The sequence below is a fragment of the Spea bombifrons genome, chromosome 11, assembly GCF_027358695.1.
Source record: "Spea bombifrons isolate aSpeBom1 chromosome 11, aSpeBom1.2.pri, whole genome shotgun sequence".
In the NCBI taxonomy this organism is placed as follows: domain Eukaryota; kingdom Metazoa; phylum Chordata; class Amphibia; order Anura; family Pelobatidae; genus Spea; species Spea bombifrons.
In genome coordinates this window covers 25,406,821-25,428,821 of record NC_071097.1, presented here as the reverse complement: position 1 = coordinate 25,428,821, position 22,001 = coordinate 25,406,821, and the positions used below count along the sequence as shown (strand labels likewise).

Genomic DNA, 22,001 nt, shown 5'->3' with positions numbered 1-22,001 from the left:
CCGGATCTCGTTCTGTACTCTCGGTAAATGAATCAGGGTTCGTGGTTAGGTGAACCCCGTTGGCTCAGGTTATACTACGTCTAAACATGACGTGAAAGTGCCCACCGTGCCAGCAAACGTCAGATCTACTGAATAACAAGGAGCTCCGTGTTTCCGTTACTCTGCTGCCGTGTTTACGTGATCGTTGGCACATCAGCATTATAATGTCAACGGCCGCGGTGGGTAAATGTCTGTACTTGTGCCAGTCAACGGGGAGGGGGGCTACTTGGAAGGCTTCATCAAGGAGGGCTAGCATTTTGGCTTTAAGTAAACAGGCACTTGTGCCTGGGGCTTTAAAGCTTTGGGACATCACATGTCACCCAAACTGCACTGACAGCGTCAAACATATACACTGCACTGATTTGTTTGCATTAGCCCATATAGTGAGGCATTGTGTGCATATGATCCCCCACTGTATGGACCTATGATTATGATTGTTATGATGCGAGCACTTGTTTTCTGATCGGTTGGTGCAATGTGTAGATATTTAATTAAACGGTAGGGAAAGTGCACTTAGTGGATCGTCGGTTTCTGTCACTTGCCCTGGAAACTCACTGATTTTAATGTGGAACTGGAGAAATCGCACACGCCTTGTTCCTGCCCGTCCATGTCAACAACTACTGACATCGTGGAATAGCGAATGCTCAGACGCTGTTACATCATGACAGAATCCGCTCAGTACCGATTGTTGCTGTACTTTGAACTAGTAGTAATTAAGGTTCATAGATGACAGCAATTTGGTCACCGGTTATGTCATGCCACTACTTTGTCCACACAACATAGTGAGGTGTAATGCCGTGTCCAGCTCGGCCCACTTTCCGTGCGTGTATCGTGACGTTATATCCATACCTGGGAACTCTACAGGCTCCACAGACTCTATGACCCTGAGTCTCGGGGTTTGTGCCCAAATCTCAGGGTCTCTTGGTTGAAAGAACACATTCTAACAGGGTCTGGAACCGATTCCTTATTCTACACTGCTGTGATCATACGTAAGGCTCCTAATCGGTGCTTTTGCTGTCAGTATGTTACCTTTGATATTCCTTCTTGAATGCGAGTGACTCAAGTGCCTTTAAATAACAAGGAGTCAAGGTTTCCGTGAGGGCCGCTATTAGAGCCGCCTGGTGAGTAACCATATAGAATCTTCTTGATCGGCTATTAAAGGGTTAATATTTCAAAAGTCTAAGAGTCCTCTCATTTAGAAAGTATAATTTCATCTTAACGTCACTAAAATCAAATTGGGCTACCTGCTTTTTACAGACACCATCTGAATGCACACTATTGGTATATCTATATATTAAAATATGGGCTCACATGGCAGTAAAGCAAAACCGATTCCAGGCATTGAGTGTTGGCAATGTCTGTTGCACAATAAAACCACAGCTTCCTAAAATTGCTTAAATATTTAGGGTATATTGTGGCAAATAATAAATATTCACAAAACAAATCACAATTATTTTTACAGCTGCGGGTGTAGTAGAAGCGGTGGATGACAATACTTTGAAATAATTTAAAACACACCTTTCACATTGGGTTACTTTAAACTATGTGGGTTTTTTTGTATGTAAAAGTCCAAATTTCTGCTAATGTAAAGTTTTGCATCATTACCATACCTGGGAACGCTCTGGGTTTTGCCCGGAGACTCCAAGTGAAGTTCTGCTTCTCTGGGTCACTACGGGGAACTCTGGGTAATCGGAGCGGTGTTGTGGCATGCCCTATTCCCTGCGTGCTTCCCCCCCAACAATGGTGTGTGTCCCACGACGTAAGCGGGACCGCCCACTGATGTCAGGGGGATCGCACACTGATGTCATCGGGATCCCACAATGAGGTCAGTGGGATCGCACAATGATGTCAGCGGGATAGCACAATGATGTCAGCTGGACCTCACACTGATGTCAGGGGGATCGCACAATGTCAGCAGGATCGCACACTGATGTAATCGGGATCCCACAATGATGTCAGGGGGATCGTGCACTGATGTCAGCGGAATAGCACAATGATGTCAGCGGGACCTCCTACCAGCATTCCAGTATCTGGTAGCCAGGAAGTTCTCAGGAATGGACATAACAATTAGTGCATAACATAACAATCTGACTTACTGAACAAAGAGGTAAGGAGAGCCCTGCTCAGGCGATTTTACAATCTAGAAAACTTGCAGCTCATATTGCATTCCAAAAGAGTGTAGCAGAAAAAAATAAGAAATAGAAAATGCTGGGGGGATATAACTGCTGTAGTGTCTATGTAGAAGATCTTCGTCGAACTGTCTCATTTAATCAGTACTGAATAACTATGCACTTGGATATTTAAACACTGAAGAACCCGAGTGAACCTCTTTCCTTGTCTGTTACTTACTTGGAACACCCTTTCACGTCTCAATATAATCCGCGAAGAATACAAAATCTGAAAAAAAAGTTAATTGAGCTACAAAAGAAAATCATTGACTTTACCACATCCCACATAAATGATATATTACAAGGGCAAGGAAACTCCTGATAAAATCCAAACATATTTTCTCATACCGTGCATGAAATTTATACCAGCAAATACGCATCCTACAAAAATGTGCTTTGTTGTCAAACTCTGACATCTATGACCGGTAGAGTGCAGCGAAAGAGTGCTGACATCAGAGCATTTGAATAAATGCCTCATCAGAGGTATGCTGCGGTAGCTTTATTTAGGGTGACAAAGCTTCGTATGTAAAACATTTGTTTTATTAACGTTGCAAAGTAGGCCGGATATTCATGAAAAGAATAGCATAAGTTTAATATCCAAACTGCTGATAAAAGATATTTTCTGTAAAAAGGGTCTCAATTAATGTAACATTTTGTTACACTAAAAACATCTAAGTCCCGTACAGGTCCCAGAAGGGACTTATTGGCATGGTCACACTTTGTCTTGTACTGCTCTGTACATAATATTACTTCTGTAATATTTTTTTAGTCGGATCCTTGCCAATACCAAGCAAGAATTCCGAGTATTCCAAGCGAATGCCATTCAAAAGACCTGTCTAAGGCATAAGCATAGGGATTTGGGCACACTATCACACTATCACACTATATGACCACATGTTGCTTAGCCCACCACTACGTCAAATAGTTTGTCCTGTCTACTTTTTCATGGCTATATTGTTTCCCAAGAGCTGCATCAGTGGAAGCTTGCAAATTCCACTCTAGTTATTATTATTTATTGTTTTATATAGCGCCGTCATATTCCATAGCGCTGTACAATGGGTAGACAGGAGACAAAAAAAAATAAAATGTGGACATGACTGCCCCTTTAAAGAGTCACTTTTAAGGTGGGGGGGCATTAAAAAACTACACTGTGTATCTGTCTATGGAACTGGAAGTCCACAGCTGACAAACTGTTCCGTACAGCTGCAATTTCCAAAACACCCTCCAGAGTCTGGATTCAAACTCCTATTATCCTCAGGCAGATTGGGAATCCCAATGCAATAATGGCAGTTAACACATGTGATTATGAAAGGAGTGAATCATGTTATGTCCACTGTACTGCAGCTTCCCCAGACAGTATTAGGTGTGGATGAGACCTCTGCCTAACATCTTGCCTGTGGCTTCCTTGCCCGGTTCTCTGGCTGCAGATGAGGAGGCTTTGCCATTTATAAGTGTTCATTTGATGACGTGTTAGCACTGGGATCTGGCTGCAGTGACACTGCAATGTCTGATAGGAGGGCGATGAATGCTAGCAATGAGCTCATTCTCCCAGGAGGGAGCTGGACCACAGAGCATCACTGGGAAACTGCATCTTCCCTGTGCAAAGCCATCCCCAGCATCCTCTCTCTCCCTCTCTCTCTGACTCCTCACTTTGTAGGCGTGTGTATGGTGAGCATTTTTTTTCCTTTACATTTTTTTACCTGCTTTCCTGGATTGATTTAATGATTCCAATCTCAGCATTGGCTCCAGACCCAAAATAGGATCTGCACACAAATCACCCCCCCCAGGAGGCATGGAATTGTTTCTATGTAGTGGGGTTTGCACAGAGAATGATGAAATCTCTTTAGATCTGCTAGGAAGAGCCTGCTGCTTGTAGAATGAATGGTGTTGCAAGCCAGGGATGGGGCTGTTCTCAGATAATGCAGTGTGCCTTGTGAAGGATCAGGCATGCAAGGTTAGTCATTTCTATTTTTATTTGTTTTACATGCTGATTTCGGTTCTGCAAACCTTGTGCCCTGACTGTTAAAATACATTTCCTTCCATTCTGTTGCATGGCGCAGGCCTCTTCTGCTGTTCTGTGATTATCTGGTGGAAGTCTGCAGCTGTTCCACCCATCTGCATCTCTCTGCATCTCAGCAACAATCTCAGCAACAATTTCAAAATGCATCCTAAAAAAAACCTTTGAGGGTCAAAAAGGGAATGCAAAGGAATGTGGTGTTTAAAGGGTTAAAGGTAGCATTGGCTGCAAGTCATTTTTGTAACACTGGATGTGGAGCTTACATTTTATTTTGATTAACTTATGGCCTGATTTATTTACACTATACACAGAATATCCCGTCCATTGAATCATATGTTGGATATATTAGAAAATAGGTAATTTCCCTATCAATTGACTAAGATAAAGCGTTATATAGAATGAATAAAGAACCTTTGGCAGTCCAGCTGCTGTTGATTACAACTCACATCATGCTTAGACAATCAAAGGAGTTCCAGTACCATCACTATCATTCTCTGTCTTGCTTATAATTGATGACAATTTGGGTGTGTTAGTAAAAAGGAAATGCTATTTTTTTGCCTTTATTGTTAGATCTGTTATGCCATGGTAAGGGCCATATACTGAATACAGTGGTTGTCATGATACACGTATGATACACCTATGCATGTGTGGGATGAATGGATTACCCATTGTACAGCGCTACGGAATTTGATGGCGGTATATAAAACAATAAATAATAATTTAGTAAAGAATACGTTTCCTGCCTGCGTCTTGATTTGCTGTAAATGTGAAGAGATGCTGGCTGGCATCATTATTTTGATATATGTGCAGATGTGATTCATATGACCTATGATACGTGTATTTATCTCATTCACTTACATGATGTAGATGTATTTTATCCAGTGCTACAAAGTTGCAAGAGAAAATATCGTGGGGGGAAAAAACCCAAAATATTATCCAGTATTCCAAAATATGAGACAAATCAGACATTTAAAAAAGTAATTTTAAAACAAATAATCTGCTTGGTTGGATCTGGAATACACAGACATTAAAATATGTAATTTGTGTTATTTATCATACATTAAAGGGGACGTGCCATGGAAACAAATATTTTTCTCCTTGATCATGAAATACACTGCTGTATACAGTAATTTAGGTTAGAGTTAATATTTTTGATTGATGTTATGCAAAACCTAGGACTGCCGTACAATATTTTTGAAATATTAATCTGATTCTAATAATGATATCATTCGGTGGGGGTGCTGTTTTAAATCCAAGCTTTGTTTCCTCAAGGTAGGACAATGAGACCCTCTGGACTTAATAGTCACAAAACTAATTATTCGAATGCATGCAACTGGTTGTGCTGCATAACTTGTAAATTTGGTTGTATGCAAATGGGCATGAGTATATATATATATATATATATATATATATATATACACATTAAACATTAAAAAAAATATTATGCATTCTCAGGTGACCAAACAGCATTTTGTATGCACCTATATAAGATTCCTCGTAAGATTATTGCACATTAGTGAATATATATAAGTATATATATATATATAGTGACCTGGGTTGAGCACCACTTTTTGGGTAGCCATTTGAATTGAGCACAAGAACACTGGGAAAAGCTGGATCTAAACAGGAACAGGTAGACATGCCGAAAACTCATGTCCGCACAAGGTATAGGCTGAGAACATGAAAAATGTTCTAAGAATGAAGTATCATGAAAGCAGAGCAGAAGATATGGCAGTAGGATAAAGGGATAATGATGATGAGCAAGTGCAGGAGGACACATGCAGCCCAAACAAGTACAAGTGGCAGGTACATGGGAAATACAATGAGCATGAAGCCACGCACAGCAAAACCCAAGGACAAGCCACAAGGGGCAAATTACAGAAAACCAGGAATGGTCTAGCACAGGAAGAAGTGATGACTTCATAATGTCAGTCGCAACACAAACTGCAGGTGATCTGCTAATAACACAGTTAATGAGCTGGAAGATCACAGATTAGATAACTATACTGTCAGACATCATTGAACTGCCACTACATTTTATTTTAATTCCTAACAAATCATTGAAGTAAAGTTTACTTATGTTAAATTGAAGGTTTGCACAGTTCTTATCTTAAGAGATCACTTGGTGCCATGTGGTTTTTTGGTGCCCCTGTGAGACAAACCAGGCACCGGCATTACAGAATTGTGTAAGGCTGGCTCTGTCCTTTCAGGAGAAACATGGCCTTCATAGTTAAAGTGAGTTCAAATGTTTTAACCTCCAAACATTCAAATTACTAATTAAAAACCTTGGGTTCCAGTTGATACATAGCACTTTAGCCTTTAGGTTGTAAGGGACATAACCGTAACTAAATGAATAAAACATGACAACACATTTTTGGATAAAACAGGACGTGGTCTTTTATTTAGTTCACCAACAAAACAATAACCGAAAATGTAACCAGTTTATAACTCAATACCAGTTGTATACACAAGCTCTTGGCCTATACCCAGAGCACCTAAACTCAATTTAAGCCCCTTGCCAACCGCCCTATAAGCCAGAAGGCATCACTTCACAGTTCACCTCTTGTGTCATTGGGTAACTTTACCCCAATAAAAGCCAAAATAACCTATGTACAAATCACAAATATTGACGGGCGCAAAGGCGCATTTTCATCAGCTCTTCCATGATACCTTCAGCTCACCTCCCTCGCTGCTGCTCACCACTCAAGGTCAGTGCAGACAACTTAGTGGTTTGCTTAGAAAGCGACAGGTGCCCTCATAACTCCCATTTATATTCAAAATACCCGCCAGTGCACACCGTGATGCAGCAAAAAACGTGGCCAAGCACGAGCGCAACCTTCTTAATTTACATAACCCTTCTTTTTTTAATATAAACCTATGACCTCTACTTGTCCCCATGTCACCCTGCCCTAATGGTGCAAGTTTCTCCAAGACAATCCAAGAGTAGGGCATAGTAAGTACACAATGATGTTAGCGTGTGTGCAGTGTGTCACCGAGGAGAGAGCTGAGCGCTTAGTGTAATATCGTTACCGTTGTGGAATTAGGTCACAGGATTAAAACTGAAAGGCAAATGTTAGCACTTGGGCCTAGAGTTGAAAATTAGCACCATGACCTAGAGTGTTCTTGCAGATATAGCGGTTACACCTAGAATATTTTTTTTGTGCTCTTCAGGAATCCAGAATGTTAATTGAAGTTTATGTAGGAAGACTGCTTAACATCTAGTTTGAGGAAATGGAATATGCAGAGAAGACATTGGAGTTTCCTAGGAGATATTATACAGATTTGAAAAGCCTTGGTGGATGTGGACAGCTGTTTGGATCTTTGAGCATTGGAGCCTTGAATGAGCCACGTGTGAACGATCTTTATAGCCTCTGCACTCGATCTAGTGGTTGAGCGACGATTCGTGTTGAATTTCCCAGAAATAATTCTTTAATTACGTAACATTTTGCCTAACTATTAATTTTGCCAGGATCACATAACTGACATTTGATATAAAATCAGGCAAAAATCGATAGGCTGTCATGATCAAACGGCAAAATCTTCTTAAAATATCTGTTTTGTTACGAGAGTAAACTTTCAAAGTAAAATAACAGACCTATTGCGGTTAATTTGCTTACTAGTGCAGGGTTCTTTACATTTACTAGGTCATGGGATGCCTGTAATGCGTTCCGCCACAGCGCTAACACTACTCTCACTGTAGTGAGCACTGCACTGTACAAAAGCTTTAAACACTGGAATTGCTGTTATAAAGAATGCCCTGGGTAGTGAAATACAAATAAGGAACAGATTGAGTATTGTCTTCTAAATGTGTTTAGTGGCCTTGCTTCATGGCCAAAAGTTATCTGCCTCCCCCTGTAAGCGCTCAGATATGAGTCTATGTGATATTACGCAACATGGATACTGTAAAAAAAGATTTAATGACTGCCATTCTAGAGTACAATGAATGTTTTAGAATTGTCGCAGAACACGATTTACATTTTAGTGCAGTGACCTTTCTACTGGGGTGGGTTTTTTTTATATTCAAAGTATTAAATGTGTTCTTGATCCTAAAACAAAGGGGATGCACAGAGACATCACTGCTTTTTGGCAGAAAGTCAGCATTCCCATATAATGCATAAAATGTAATTCACTCGACTCCAGTGACCTCATCAGTGCATACGAATAAAGCAGATAAATCGCAATAATGCCACTGTGCTTGAGGTACAGCCGGGTAAGATCCCCAGGCCCTTAAATTTGGCCCTTGTCAAAGTATGCTTGCCAATTTTTCTTGCTTCTAACACAAAAACTTTGAGGACGAAACTTGCCGCCCGATATATCCCACCTACTGACAGGTGCCATAATAACAAGATTATCAGTGTTATTCCCTTCACTTGTCGGTGGACATAATGTTAAGGCTGACCGGTTTATATATGTAATGAGTAAATGGCCAGAATGGCTTTTATTAGTTTAAAATTCTGTTTCTATTATGGCACTTTTTCTATATCTATGTATCCCCTAAATAGATGCTCCTAAGTTGCCAGAAAAGATGCAAATTACATTTCCCCCCTTCAAGCAATCTTTAAATGTGACTATAGTGATTTCCAAATTAGTATCCTTTTTTGCAATTAAATAATTATTATGCATTGCTGCACATCACTTATTCAAACACATTAATTTAGTTTTAATTGACAAAATGGAAAATAACTGTTTTTCTGGAACCACGGCCTGTTCTGTGTCACAAAACACCATAATTAAATGGAAATGTGTGCAACCTAGTAGCCAATCTGTTGTTCGTCTAAGACCAATATAGTTTCATGTATTTATACTGTTTTAGAAAACGGAAGCTGATTTTTATCTAAAACTTTGCATTTTCCATGTGTTCCCTTTTTTGTTCATTTTTGATGGTTTGAGGACATTATGTTATAAATTGGTAGTCAGGGCAATGCCATAAGCCACATCTGTATCGTAGGAAATCTTTATCTGTCTGTGTTGCGATCGCTTCTTCAGCGGCCTCTAACAGAAATGGGTCAGAGATCTAGTGTATTGAGATTTATTCCACCGTGAACGATCAACAACTTAGCAATTAATGGTCAAAGTGCCATGGGAGGTCACGCATTGCTTCTCAATAATTGACGCTGAGGCACACCAGAAGTTAATCGTTGCTCACAGTGTGATAACTACCGGTCATTAAATAGTCATTAAGTAGTTCTAATATTGTTTTGTACATGAATCGTTGGGCCTACAAGCTTGCGTTCAAGTACTAACAAGATAACTACATATCAACTCACCCACAGGTCATTGTGAGACACCAAGTAGACTATGCCTGCTCTGGACAGAGGGAGAGACATCATCAATGGACGCAAAAAAATCACAAATAATAAATAAATAGCATTTTTTACTAGCTGTGGTTGTAAGCTACCAAACATTTTGTTACTGAGTAGAAGGTGGATTACAAGTACCTATAGTTTGGACTTTTGGTTAATCAATGAGCAAGATTGTGTTGAAGGTTAATCATCTTAAATGATGGAAGGTCTATGGCAGAATCGGATATAACTCCCAATGCATAATCAATGCCCTTCTCTTCCTTCCTCTCCTCCTATGCTTAGGAAAGCCGCCTCAACCAATTAGTAACACTCAGAAGACAGGAGACAACTTAATGTGCAGAAATGATTATGCCAGTTTTGAGAACATGACGTTAAGATGGCTGCATCCATGGTATAAGTAATAAATGTCGATTGTTGCCCTAGATCTGACGTAAGGCAGTGTCCGTAGCTCCCATCTATGGCCTACTATGCGCAGGAAGTAATTCTCCTCTGCTGTGATCTTCTTCTGCAGAGAGGTGAAATATGTTACGGGGTCTCTATGATATAAATGTGCCAGTTCCACAGGAGATCTGTAATATCCCCAAACAATAGGGAGGCACCAAGCAAAGTAGACCAGAGACTTCTTCCCCAGGCCCAGCTGGCCTAGGCGAGAACGCTCTACCACATGGTATGGTATCTGGTGGGGTTTATCTTAATCTGTAAGCACCATTGCACAGGTTTATTTAGTGTATACTTATAATGAAGGATTTTTGAAACGTGATAGATGAGCTTTCAGGGGTTCAGTACAATAAATAATTCAAGATGTGGAATTAACTTGCAATAGATGTTGTGTTCCTTTAACGTCAATAGTTTCTAAGAATGCTTTGATTATGTGTAAGGCTGTAACAGCCATAGTGAATTATACTATTGATCAAACAATAAACTTGATTGTTACTTTACCAATTAAGGATGAGATCTCCCTGAGAAGTTACTGGAATTGCCCCATTTAAGCTTGTTTGCCTTTCTCAAAATCAATTGCAAAGGCTAGAGTATGTAGACCCTAGAGCAATCTTGTCTAACGTTCAGAATATATTAGATTAAACTACTATGCCACTTGGCAGGGATATATTTATATCCCTACTGTCCCTAGGCATGAAAGCTACAGCTTCACTCACTCTTTCTGAAAATCTTAAATATATAATGGATCAAATATTCAAGATAAATATTTTTGATTGATTTGGATTACAAGTCCATATTTTTTAACAGTCATAACTTGGCTTCCTTGCAGTGGTCACAGCATTGTTTTCCCTCTGTACACTCGCATGCATTCACCTGAAACTTGCAAACTTTAAAGTTGCATGTACTCACAAACAACTCTCATATTGGTAACTATACATGCGACCTCTGAACCTGGTCAGCTGAGTCAACCTTTAGATCAATTGACCACTTCACCACTGAACTTCTATGCTATCAGAATATGTCATCTTTTATGGATTGTAGGAGCTGGGAAACCTAAACTATGTTACGTATTCTTCACTTAAATTGGTAAAGCCAAATAATGCTAAGATGCTTGCCTGCTGCTCGCATAGCTTTCCAGGATTTATACCTCATATTATTGATTTACATGAGGATCATAAGAAGCTTAATGCTAAAGGGAGAATTATACATTGTCATATATGTGTTTGTAACTGTTTGTGACTGGAACAATATTATATTCCACATTCATTCCAGTCCTCTTCCCTGTGTGATAATGTAGCAGCATAGGCTACCCCCTTCAGTGTGATATTACCCACGCACACTGCCCACAGACACACACAGACACACACTGCCCACACAAAGAACCTTCAGGAATGTTAATCAGTCTTTCTCTCTCAATAGAAAAAGGGTTGACTAGAAAATCTGCAGCAGGGCTTGGAGGTGAGAATTTCAGATTGGACCTTCTAGCCGTTGTGTGTCACCGTTGATCAGTTTTGTCCCGGTCCCCTCCAGGCCTAGCCCCGTATGTTGTGATTGGCTCTCTGCTCCCCTTCATCCCTTTGATTTATTCCTCACCTGAAATCTTCACTTGCCTGGTTATCTATGTTAGTATCTTTTACTGCTGGTCTCTGTGTATAAATGTGGAGGAAATTCCTTTGCAAAACGCTATACTGTGGCTCAGGACTATCCAGTGCACTGGGAAGCAGCAGCAGGGGAAGACTAGCAATGATGGCCAGGGAACCGGCAGTCCTACAGGGGTCCAGTAGCTCACTCCCCTGGGTACCGTCACATTATGCTAAGATCTCATTTTTCTTTGAGATCAATTATGATTTGTTTTTTTGTTAATTAGGTCTAGCATACACAGACAAGACCATGAGAAGGACCTGTAGTGTATGAAAAGTTGACACAATACAGTACCAAGGACAAGCATAAGATAAGGAATGACATAGCTACAGCTAAGATCTAGGTATATCAATGACCGAGCCAACACACCAAAAATTAAGAGCAATGTTTTCAATTAACTTCATATTGGGACAAAGTGTTAAAGCTCACAATAGTACCAAACACTTATAACCCCCATCCCCTCGGCATATCATGTTACAAATATTAAAACTCCAAGAGTATAATAATACATTTTTTTACTAAATACATAAGATTCATTTAACATTTTTTCATATGTCTTTATTGATAATTCCAATGCGCTCAAAATGTTGTAGTTATTAAAAATTAATGGGCTAATGAAAAGTGAAGATAGTAAATCTAAGAGTTAGAATGAGCTTAAGTGACACATATCTATATATCGTGATGCTGTAAAGTAATAATGAATACAGAGTATAAGGAATGGAACTTAAAGTTAGGATGTTGGAATCAAATAATGAAATCGATGAGGGCAATGGCAGCAAATTACATGTATGCTAGTTTAACATAATGTTTAGCTACAATTACTGCCGTTTATTAGTATCTATTAAAGCATATCCAGTTCATGTACTTAAGTATGCTTCCTGCTTTCTGTAGTGATAGCTGGGGGGAGGTAGAAAACAAGGCAGAAGTCTACCCACAATTACTAATGAACACGTGCCCTGATTTACATGCAGTAAAATGCATACGAAATGGCTTCTCTTTGGGGGCTAATTTCCAGTTTCTGGATACGGTTATACTGCCACAATACAAATACATAAAGATTCTCCTTCCATACAGTATGGGTATAATTAATCTATAATTGCTTCCAGCAATAATATTCTTCAATTTGTATTTATGAGACACCAAACAAAATGTTCTCGTTTTATTACACACATCCTGACAATTATCCAGCATTCCTTAATGATGAGAGCTGCTTCGTTAGATGAATTGGCCATCTGCAATAGGACCCGAGCCTTCAGCTTCATGCCTGGAACTCAGAATGCATTTAATGTTCGGTACATAGTAGTGAATGAGATATGATTCTGTTTAACCTGCATCTTGTCTAACATGCTTAAATGGAAACTTACAAAATGGCAAACCTTCCATTCAAACGGCCAGTGGGTCATTTTTGTTTAAAGGGGCAAAATTAGACATGTGGCTAATGGTGGGGCTTTAAAAAGGCTTTCGGTGGATATCTATTTATATAACTGAGGAAAATGGTTTATTCACACAATTTATTGTTGTCTAGAAACAAATTAGGGATATTTAAGTGTCCCTGACACCCCTACTATGTTTGCTTTACTATGGATTCTTCATAAAAATGGAGTGCTAAAAGTTGCAGTCCTGCTGCAGCAACTGCCCTCATCCATGGTCCTAAATTCCTTGCCACTGATTGGCTGCTTGAAGCTCCTATTAAAATCAATGATAGCACCTTCCACACATGCGCATTATTCAGGACCCCCTCCGTAGTGTTCACTGCAGAATCCCCCCATGAATTATCAAAACACGAACATTTAAAGGGATGGTGCAGCTGTCATATGCATTAACATGTGTATGGTGGCTGGAGCGTTCCTTTAAGGCTGTAGGACACTCTGATCCAGCAAACACTATACGCTCCTACAAAAGAGGAACATCGGTGGAGGAAAATGACAGAGACATTCGTTCTCCATGGAGGGACTGTCCCTCCCAAAGTGTGCAGTACAGCAGACATGCTAATTATATAAATAAAAGGCTACCACCGTGTTTGGCCTTTTCTGTTTCTTAATTTTAGCTATTCAGAAGAAATCAAAGCTTGTCAGTTTTCCCACAGAGGAGACAAAATGTTATGTTAGCTCGAGACAACGCACAGCCCTCAGTCCAGTCAGACTCTCACTGGAGAGTCCTACGCGTACAGATACAGTATCTACAATTATCGGTACATCGTGCCACAGAGAGAACAAATGAACCTTTAAAGAGTTTTTCGATTTATTCTGCTGGATTTGACACATTTATAAGTTTTAAATACAATATTAAAACATGATTCCTAGCAAACCTTTCTCAATGTTTTATTTAGTTGAATCATGTAAAATGTTGCCTTTATCACTACAAAAACTGAAAAAAAATCTTACATTTCTGTAGTTTTTATGTTTTTGGAAGGTTATGAGGAATAAGAATAAAATGATATATTTACTAGAGTTTATTGTCTTATTGTGGAACTATGGAGGGACAGTCACTACTTGGAGCCCAAACATCCGCATCGTCCCTCCCCTAATTTATGTAAATACAATATATTACTATTGTTATTATTATTATTATTTTTAATAATAATAATAATCATATTTTTGTTTGTTTTAAATGCATTGCTCAGTATAAACAGGTTTTAATAGATCACATAAAAGCCCTAGCCGTACCTGTAGCTTCTCCCCCCTAAAATAAAGTGTCCTTACTGTACTATAATAATCAGTGTTTCAAATATATAAATGTAGTTTGGGAGAGATGCCAGTCTAAAGAACTGAACATCTGTTTGCGGCACCCTTGTGCAGCCACATTTAGTGCTTTGTAGGTAAATTAGCGTGTGGATTCTCTAGTGGCTCCTCGTCAGTCACTTGACGCTTAATATCAATGTGCTAGAAACCACATTTGTTGACATTTCTGTCTGGTTTGTCAGCTAACATGGTTAGGAAGCAACACATACAAATTACATTGATTGTTCAGAAGGTCGTTAGATCAGCAGGAAGCAGAGTTAATGCTGGAGCTGATTAATAATTAACAGGGGTTTGCATTAGGTGTTCCAACTGAAATAGGACAGAAAATGGTGAAAGGTAAAGCTTTGCGATAAGTGCTAATAAACTGGGACGTGCAGGGGTTAAATTCCAAGCTGTATAGCAGGGATCAAGCCTAGCTGACTATTTTTAAAAATTTTATTTATTTATTATCACGTACAAAAACATACACACATACAAGTTTAATTGACTATTTTTAGGGTATGTGCTAGATCCCAATTTCTGAGAGAATTAGAGACATAAGTTGGTGTATTAGGTACATCAATCCCAAAATGATGTCCTTAAAGGGACAATTCTGCCATCATATGCACTTTAATGCCAATGATAGCTGCACGGTCCGTTTACATTTACGTGTTTTCCATTTTGCAATCCCCCATAGAACCCCCCCATAAAAGTTTTTTTCTCCTTTCCCCACCTCCTAACTAAATATCGAGCAGAAGATGCATTCAGCTGAACACATACCCCCCCTCGTTAAATACTTACTTCCAGTTAGCTCCAGAAGGGGAGTCCGCAGGTGACGGTGATCTGTTCAGACCCTGTGTGAAAAGTGCTGTCAATAGGAGCACCTTTTTGACACTGATTGGCAGCTTCAAGCAGCCAATCAGTGGCAATAATAGTAAGAACTTGGGGGAGGAGGCCTGCTGCTGCCGCAGAACTCGTGTGTTAGGCAAGTGCTTTATTGTTATTATTTTTCTTTATGAAAGGATGCAGATTATAATTCTCCTTTGAAATTAAAATGTTCCTTTAAGGTTGGTAGTGCCATCTTTGGTTCGCTGACTTGAATAAAGGAAGGGAGGCCCCATTGTACAGCACTATGGAATATGATGGCGCTATATAAAACTATAAATAATAATAACAAAATGAATCCATCACCCCCCCCCCCCCAATTCTTACACCACCCATGTGTAAAAGCAAGTAATAGAATCTGCATCTATTAAATCTGGAGGCAGCTGAACACGTTTTTACAGGCGATTAGTCTGACTCGGCTGTTTAGCCCAGCGCAGCCTGTAGATTCAGAGATAAGACAGGTAAGCCATCTGTTCCATATGGTTGAGCTGTAACTGGGGTTTGAAATGACTGTTTAAAAACTATTTCATTTTTAGAAGCAAGAAAATTTTAAGAAAATTTATGAAAAAGGGGTTTTTCATCTAGTCCCAAGGTACCTAGTCCAGACTATAGGATTATAATTACCGTACTTAAAACACATCCAAGTCCAACTCTTTCCTCAAGAGCCATAATCATCATAAAGTTATACATTTCTTCTTAATTTAATTTACAGTTAATCATCTCTTACTAAGCAGCGTGCTGAATTTTACCCTAAAGGCTAGCGAGTCTTTAGCCCCAAGGTTGAAATACATAATTGATTATAAAAGCTGTCCATTTCTATGTTCTTTTATGCGATAGAAACATTTAACTTAAGTACAGGAGGGAAGTTATTTCCGAGGAGAAACATTAGAGGCCATAGTCTTAAATTGGAGGGTCAGAATTTTAGATGTAATGTAAGGAAGTTTTACTTTACTGAGAGGGTAGTAGATAAATGGAACAGCCTCCCATCAGAAGTGGAGGAGGCTCATACAATGAGGGAATATAAACATGCATGGGTAAGCGTAAAGCTATCCAGAATCTAAGACAAGACCAAGGTCTGAGTCTCTACATCAGGAAAAATGCGCAGGCTAGACGGGCCAAATGGTTCTTATCGGTTGACACATTCAATGTTTCCATGTTTACTCTTATTTTCCTGTTAATGGCAAATAGAAATGCTGCATTTTAAAGAAAGATAGGTTATTGTAAGCGTATAATAGCTTGTAATGGTTTTGGACTGATAAGAGCAGACGCTTTGCATTAATGCTATTATGTACAATCAAGGCTATATTAACATTAGGTCATTAAAACAGTAGTTATAAGATTGTGGTGACAGTCAGTCTGCAGGTATCATATAACACAATACCCATCTGATGAGCTTTCTAAGTGTATGTTGCACTGATACAATTTTATAACGGCGGTTCGTTTACACGTGCCTTTTGGTGGTTTATATTCAGTCACATATGGCTTAATTATCCACCGTACTGTGGCTAGTAATCTTGCAAATTCCCAGGTTGCCGTAGCTGAATATATATATATATATATATATATATATATATATATATATATATATATATATATATATATATATATATATATATATATATAATGTGGATTCTGGTTTCCTTACACACTACCAGAACTTCATATGAACTTCATCTAAATGTCCGGTGTGTGTCTAATTGCTGTTATTATCTTTGATGTTTTACTGTGGTTATTGGTTTCCCTAGGTTTATTTGTTCTGTCCCTTGGTTATCTCTCTATAATGCAGTCTTCATAGGCCATGACCCAAATCCCTTCTTTTTAATATGAAAATTACAAAATTGACAGCAAAATGGGGTATCTGTTAAAACGGCATGTTCACTATATTTAACAAATATTTCTTCTTTCTATAGATAAATAGAAAAATGTAGAAAGAAAACAAGAGGAACTCTAACGCAGGGAGGTTCTCTCTCTCTCTCCGATCGGGACTGTACCCGGGACTCTCCACCTCACAATGTCAAAGAAGGGTTCAAGCAGTAGAGCTAAGGGAGATAAACCGGATGCCTTCGCTTCCTTACAAGCTGCAAATGAAGATCTAAGAGCAAAACTTACGGATATCCAAATAGAGCTCCAACAGGAAAAGAGTAAGGTGGGCATTCGCTACATAACCACGTTACCTGCAAGGGAGTATCACAATTTGTATTTGTATTATTTCCTCCAGAATTGACCCCGTAGTTAGCTTTATGGGGCTGTTTGTTGCCACAGCTGAAGTCCTCTATACCATACTGGTTCTTTTTAGAAAGCACACTAATTACTGTTTTTTTAATGCAGTTTTAAATGTTGAACATTCAGACGATAAATAAATTATTGTCTGTTATCCTCGGGGTACCCTGTGTAAAATGGGCAACTGTTCATATAGTGTTAAAATTGTATTATCGGTATGGAAGAAAAATGCTATTATGATGTCGGAATAAGTCATTTTCTCACAGATACAACTAAACTAATGTAACTGTGGCTTTAACAATTATCTGCTGTCAGACCGCGGTAAATTCACAAGCGCACTGCTGTTGGCCAGGCCTAGGACATGTCTGCTTTTAGTTAACGAGGAGACAGGGAAAGAGGCCAGTACATATGGAGAACCCCCTGCATTTGTAGATGGGCATCAAACAATTATTTAAAAGGAGCATACAGCTTTCTAATACATTACCGAGCATATAATAGCCGGAGTGTTAACCATATCAAAGGACTAAACAAAATAAATGATACAAACCCAGTAAGGGTTGGGTTAACATTTAATCTCTTCAGTGCTGGTACATATTTAATAAGTTTAATATGACATCAACAGTGCTTTAAATCCTTTTACCTTACACCTCCTTCTGTTACAAAAACAACAAGAACAGTCCAGATCATGAAAGCTGTTGGTTGTATTTTAGGACTTTCAAAAATATGTAGAATAGTTCACTAATATTTTTTCTGAGCTTTTTAGGCAGATAAGTCTATTTTTAAACAAACACAAAATTGTTTTTTTTTTTAGACATGAAGCTAAATCACAAACTGTACATTTTCAACTGCTGTTAACACCAACTAAGGTGTACACTGCTAACTGCATCAAACCCCAGGTGTTTGTATTGTGTGCTGTGCTTATTGTGCTATTTTTTGCTTGAAAAGCACATTATTGCATGTTTGGTTGATTTGTGGGGGATTTTTCCCACATTACCCAAAAATATGTTGCACTTAAATACTATTTACCTATAATATTGTATTAAGCGCTGCGTAAATTGTTGGCGCTATATAAATAAAAGATAATAATAATATAATATAAAAATAATATTTAATTATAATATTAATAATATTAATTAATATAACCAGCAAAGGCAGTGACTTCCACAAACCACATTTGTGTATTTTTTTTTAAATATTTTTTATATCTGTCAGTTCATCATTAGAGTAAATCTACACTTAACATGCATATGTGGGAGATACAGATGGATTTTTATGCTTTGCATAATGAGCCCTTTCAGTTGTTACTCTTTCAAGGAGCCATGAGCTAATGGCATGGTTTCATCAGCAGGGATTATTCACGTGTTCAGAGCTGCCTGCTATTAAACCCGGTTAAAATGATCTTGTAAAATGTGTTGTACAGTATTTCCAGTTCCCGATAAGTGTTGATCTCCGTGCCCTGGAGCAAAGACACCTAGATAAATATTTGAAATTGTGTCTTTTTAAAAATGCCATATTCTTTACTTTTCGTAGTAGAGTTCGGCAGGCATATTACTTTTTCCAAGTAAATAAACTCTAGTAAGTATACAGAAGGATACAAGGAAGGAAGTTATTTAAAGATCTCTTTAAAATAATGTAGGTTGCCACTAATATTATCATTATGATTTACGTACAGAAAAATCAGTAAATACTGGTTGAAGCCAATGGTTCATGAGGTTCAGTTTATAACAAAAGCCAAATACTAAATGTTCGTTAAGACATTATATTTAGTAAGGGTACATAACCCGCCATGTCATTATTAAAGTACGTCATAAAAATGTCCCCTATTTAGAACAATCGCTCAATTTTACTTACACAAAGGTGGTCCATGAAAAAGAATATAAAACTAAGCTTTTATATGACATTTTAAATAGTAGTAATAACATTGCCTGTAAAATCATGTGTAAAATGGAAGTTCATTGACCACTTAAATTCCTGTCTCTATGTTAAGAATGCTGTAAAACATTATAAGGTTCATCAGCCCAACACAGTCTTTGACAAGGACAGTCTGACATTGTATGCCATGTGATGGCCTGCCTAGAAAACCATCATGGATATAATGGGACGCTGGCCAGATATTATATCCATTGTACAGCGCTACGGGATTTGATGGCGCTATATAAAACAATAAATAATAATAATAAAGGGGCTTAATACTTGCTTGTGTTTTGTTATAGCGGGACCATTGAGGTCTTGTCCTTAAAATGCCCTCAAATATCTTTATTTATGTATTACTGAATTCTTGCTCGTATTATGGATAGGCTATAAAGTTCTCCAGCTGTTGTTGAACCATAGCTCTTATGGTTTCCAATCACCCATTCATTGGCAAGATGTAACTGAGGATATGTGTTCCTAAAACTGCTGTGGAACATCACATTGGCTACCTTTGAATTGTATCTTCTCCTCTTTCTGTTACAAAATGCAGTTGATTCAAGATCTCGCAATATAGATTTTTAAAACATCTGTAGAGGAACATTGAGAGTCATTTAAAATCCACCTGAAAATAGGTGGCAATTAAGCAATACAGGTTCAGTAACAGAGAGAAGCTCAATTCTCTAGGGCAGGGTTCTTAAGACAGCCCCAGCTAGGAAATATCTGCCTGGTGGCATGCAACACACAAACTCATTCTTCTGATAACAGCCTAGTATGGAGGAAATATAAGGTGGCACGTAAGCTTGCAACAGTAGGACTCACTTCTCCTTCTGTACCTGTATGTCTTAAGTCTGATCAAGTTATTTTTTATTTTAATGCTGTTCTTAATTTTTTATTCTCGCCCCACTATAATAGCGCTAAGGAATTGCCTATAAACAAAAGTAATAATAATACTTTACAACATGTCAAATGGCCAAAGGGACACTTAGATTTAGGGGTATTGCGCAGAGAGAGTTGGCCAGAGGTTTATCAAGACTTTCTATGGTCATTTGTTACTTATTGATTGAATCTATGATTCAAGTTCAAATTATATTTTGTTCTTTATTTTCATAGGTCAGCAAACTAGAACGAGAAAAAAATCAAGAAATAAAGCAAATCCGGGAACACGAGCAGCATAAAAACATAGTTATTGTAACAGAATTAAAGGCCAAACTTCATGAGGAGAAAATGAAGGAACTTCAGGCTGTCCGAGAAGCCCTGTTGAGACAGCATGAACTGGAGCTGCTGCGCGTTATCAAAATCAAGGATAACGAGAATCAAAGACTACAAGCTGTTGTGAATGCTTTACGGGATGGGGCGCCGGAAAAAGTGAAAACTGTCCTGTACAACGAGGCGAAAGAGGAAGCCAAAAAGAGTTTTGAGTTTGAAAAAATCAAGATGCAGCAAGAGATTTTTGAACTGAAAGGTGCAAAAAAACAGGTAGAAGAGGCCTTGACTGTGGTCGTTCAAGCAGACAAAATGAAAGCAGCCGAAATACGGAGTGTATTTCACCTACACCAGGAAGAAATCACCAAAATAAAGAGGGAATGTGAGAAAGAAATACGTCGGCTGGTATGTGTGGCTACAAATAGCTTTCTTAAAGAATCACAAGGGAATAATTAATGCAGGGTAATGAATACCCCAACAGGGCAATTAGTGGTGGGATACTTTGTTGCAGATGCGTTCCTAACACCTTTAAGTTTCTCAGTGTGTCTAAATCTACACTATCCATGAAAGAGCAGTCTGGCCAAAGCTAATGACAGAACTTGGCCAAAGAGGTTCATCGTTATCAAAACGCCTAAGCATCTTTAAAGATTTTTTTTGCAAAACATAAAAAAAAAACCATACAAACAAACAGCTGCTTGTACTTAGATGTTTTCCATACTTAGATGTTTTAATAGCTGGACAGAATCTAAAGGTAGCCCTGACATATGACTAAACCATGCCTAAACCATGTGCAGTTTTTTAGTTTATTTGCCAAATTTTGCTGATTCAAAATCAAAATTGAACCTGCAAATCACTAACCCCCAACAAAACCCAAAACAACAAAGCTTAAATGCATACAACAAACATTAACTGTAAAATATATACAAGGCCTGCTGTAAAAACCATTCCATTCATCACTCTATAAGAACAATTCCCTTTGTAGGTTTATGAAACGCAGGAAAACAAGCTTTCTAAACACGAATTCTTCCTCGTAAAAGTACCCATGTGGGTGTTTGCATTCTTAGTAGACGTTGTGGAAACAAAGAAATAAAGCAGCTGATCATCCAACAGAGGTAAGTATGTGAAAATATTTAGATTGTACACAGGCGGAGTCCCTTGGATGTCTAGTTGAAGGTGATGCACATTACCGGGCTAACATAGAAAGAGACGGAGAGTCCTCTGCTGTCTCAAACGTCTATATTTTTTGTGTCTTGGCCCAGTTGAAAGCGCACAAACATCATGCCATTTGCTTTTTGTACATTTTTAATGGACTTGTTGGTATTTTTGATGAGGGCCATTTTGTTGGCCCATTTTTCTATATTTTTGAACCAAGCGTGTTCCAAGGCTTTCTATTTCATTTAGGCCAGATATAGAGTGATAAAACGCCAATAGAGTGTATAAAACTGTGTCTAGATTG

General features: G+C 38.5%; 1 protein-coding gene across 17 annotated transcripts in view; it reads left to right on the top strand.

Annotated features, from left to right (window-relative positions):
• Positions 1 to 3,882: 3,882 nt before the first annotated feature.
• JAKMIP3 (Janus kinase and microtubule interacting protein 3) overlaps positions 3,883 to 22,001 on the top strand; it is a 50,712-nt gene continuing 32,593 nt past the window's right edge. For all 17 annotated transcript variants that reach the window (XM_053450910.1, XM_053450900.1, XM_053450899.1 and 14 more), the window contains exons 1-3: positions 3,883 to 4,161; positions 17,122 to 17,357; positions 20,453 to 20,950. In XM_053450910.1, coding sequence (XP_053306885.1) covers positions 17,223 to 17,357; positions 20,453 to 20,950 — 633 coding nt within the window. In that variant the 5' untranslated portion in view covers positions 3,883 to 4,161; positions 17,122 to 17,222. The remainder of the gene's footprint in view (positions 4,162 to 17,121; positions 17,358 to 20,452; positions 20,951 to 22,001) is intronic.